The sequence below is a fragment of the Sprattus sprattus genome (genome assembly GCF_963457725.1).
Source record: "Sprattus sprattus genome assembly, chromosome: 10".
Lineage (NCBI taxonomy): Eukaryota > Metazoa > Chordata > Actinopteri > Clupeiformes > Clupeidae > Sprattus > Sprattus sprattus.
In genome coordinates, this window is record NC_137908.1 from 2,396,025 (window position 1) to 2,397,604 (window position 1,580).

Consider the following 1,580-nt stretch of genomic DNA (forward strand, 5'->3'; position numbering starts at 1 on the left):
AGACAGACAGACAGACAGACAGACAGACAGACAGACAGACAGACAGACAGACAGACAGACAGATAGATAGATAGATAGATAGATAGATAGATAGATAGATAGACAGGCAGACAGACAGACAGAAAGATAGATAGATAGTTAGATAGATAGGTAGACAGAGAGATAGAGAGATGTATAGATACATAGATAGATAGACAGACAGATATATAAATAGACAGATAGACAGATAGATAGATAGACAGAGAGATAGATAGATAGACAAATTAGGCTACAGTTGTTACAGTTGTCACTTTGTAAGAAACAACAAAGAGGTCGGTAAACAAACATGAAATACATAAATTATATATAATTATTTGGGTAATTTAATTCTGATTGTTTCAAGGGGAAAGAGAGCATCGGAAACATAGAGATCCGTTTGGATCACAGAGGTGTGAGTTTGGATTAACCTTCTCCTTTAAGAAGTGGCTCATACATTCCTCTCAGAGGCATGACGTCAGGGGGGAGAAAAAAAACTGCCCAGACTCTTCGGAAAGTAGCTTGCTAGCCGAAGGACAGTGCGTGTGTCTGTCGGTGTTCGCGGTCTGACTTTGTCGTCTTTTAAACTGTGTTTTACGTTTATCTTTTATTTTAAGGCAAGACAAACCACCACTTATTCGTTTGTACACCTGCTTTTACGAGCGCGACCAGCAGAGGAAACGTTAGGCGTTTTTCCTCAGGCGGGAATTGGTGAATTGACCCCCGAAATGGATATTAGCTAGCTAGCTTGTTCGCTAACTTCTGAAAAGCGACTCGCTAGCATAAAGGACCACAGCTTTCAGGTCTTCTTGTGCGGTCAAGTTAGTTCGTATTAAGCTGTCATTTGTAAAACTATCCTTTGTTTTCGTACGAACCTACTTTGAAACTCTTCGGCTGACATTGGCCTGGAGGATAGAAATTAACTTTAAGCAAGCCCACCAAGTAGAGAAGAGGTACGAGGTGTCCCGTCTCCTTGTCTCCTCTCGTCATTCACAATGATGTCGAACCCACCGGTATTTCCGAACCCACAACAGCAGCAGGCTCTACAACAACAGAACATGCAGTTCCACGTCAAGCCCACCCTTCAGATCAAGAAAAACGCTATTACGGATGACTACAAGGTCACAAGCTCGGTACTCGGACAGGGCATTAATGGCAGGGTGATCGAAGTCTTCCAGAGGAAAACCGGAGAGAAATTCGCACTAAAGGTAAGTTTATGTCAAGACAATTCGTCTAACGTCGTGCCTGTTTTTAATCTGTGCTGGCAAAGTTGTTGAGCAATGCTGTTGAACTTTGCGTAAGCGCACATGACCATGTTGTTAGGATATGGTTATACCAAAGTGTAAAGTCTCTCGATTCTGCCATTGTGTAGGGAACACCTGCCACACACACGCAGGCTTATAACATGTGGACATAGGAGTTAATGTTACCCGGCACTGCATCCTAACTTCACAGTAACTTTATCAAATAACTTCACACCGTTAGCGTCACATTACCAAACCAAAAAACGGGTTGTATGGTAGAACGATACTGCCTTTGCTAGGCCTGATGTTACATGTTTAGCA

General features: G+C 42.4%; 1 protein-coding gene across 1 annotated transcript in view; it reads left to right on the forward strand.

The window, feature by feature from the left end:
• Nucleotides 1-538: 538 nt before the first annotated feature.
• The window catches only part of mapkapk2a (MAPK activated protein kinase 2a), a 70,024-nt gene continuing 68,982 nt past the window's right edge, over nt 539-1,580 (forward strand). Inside the window, exon 1 of the mRNA XM_080846034.1 lies at nt 539-1,223. Within this exon, the coding sequence (XP_080702160.1) occupies nt 1,011-1,223 (213 nt within the window). The 5' untranslated portion in view covers nt 539-1,010. The remainder of the gene's footprint in view (nt 1,224-1,580) is intronic.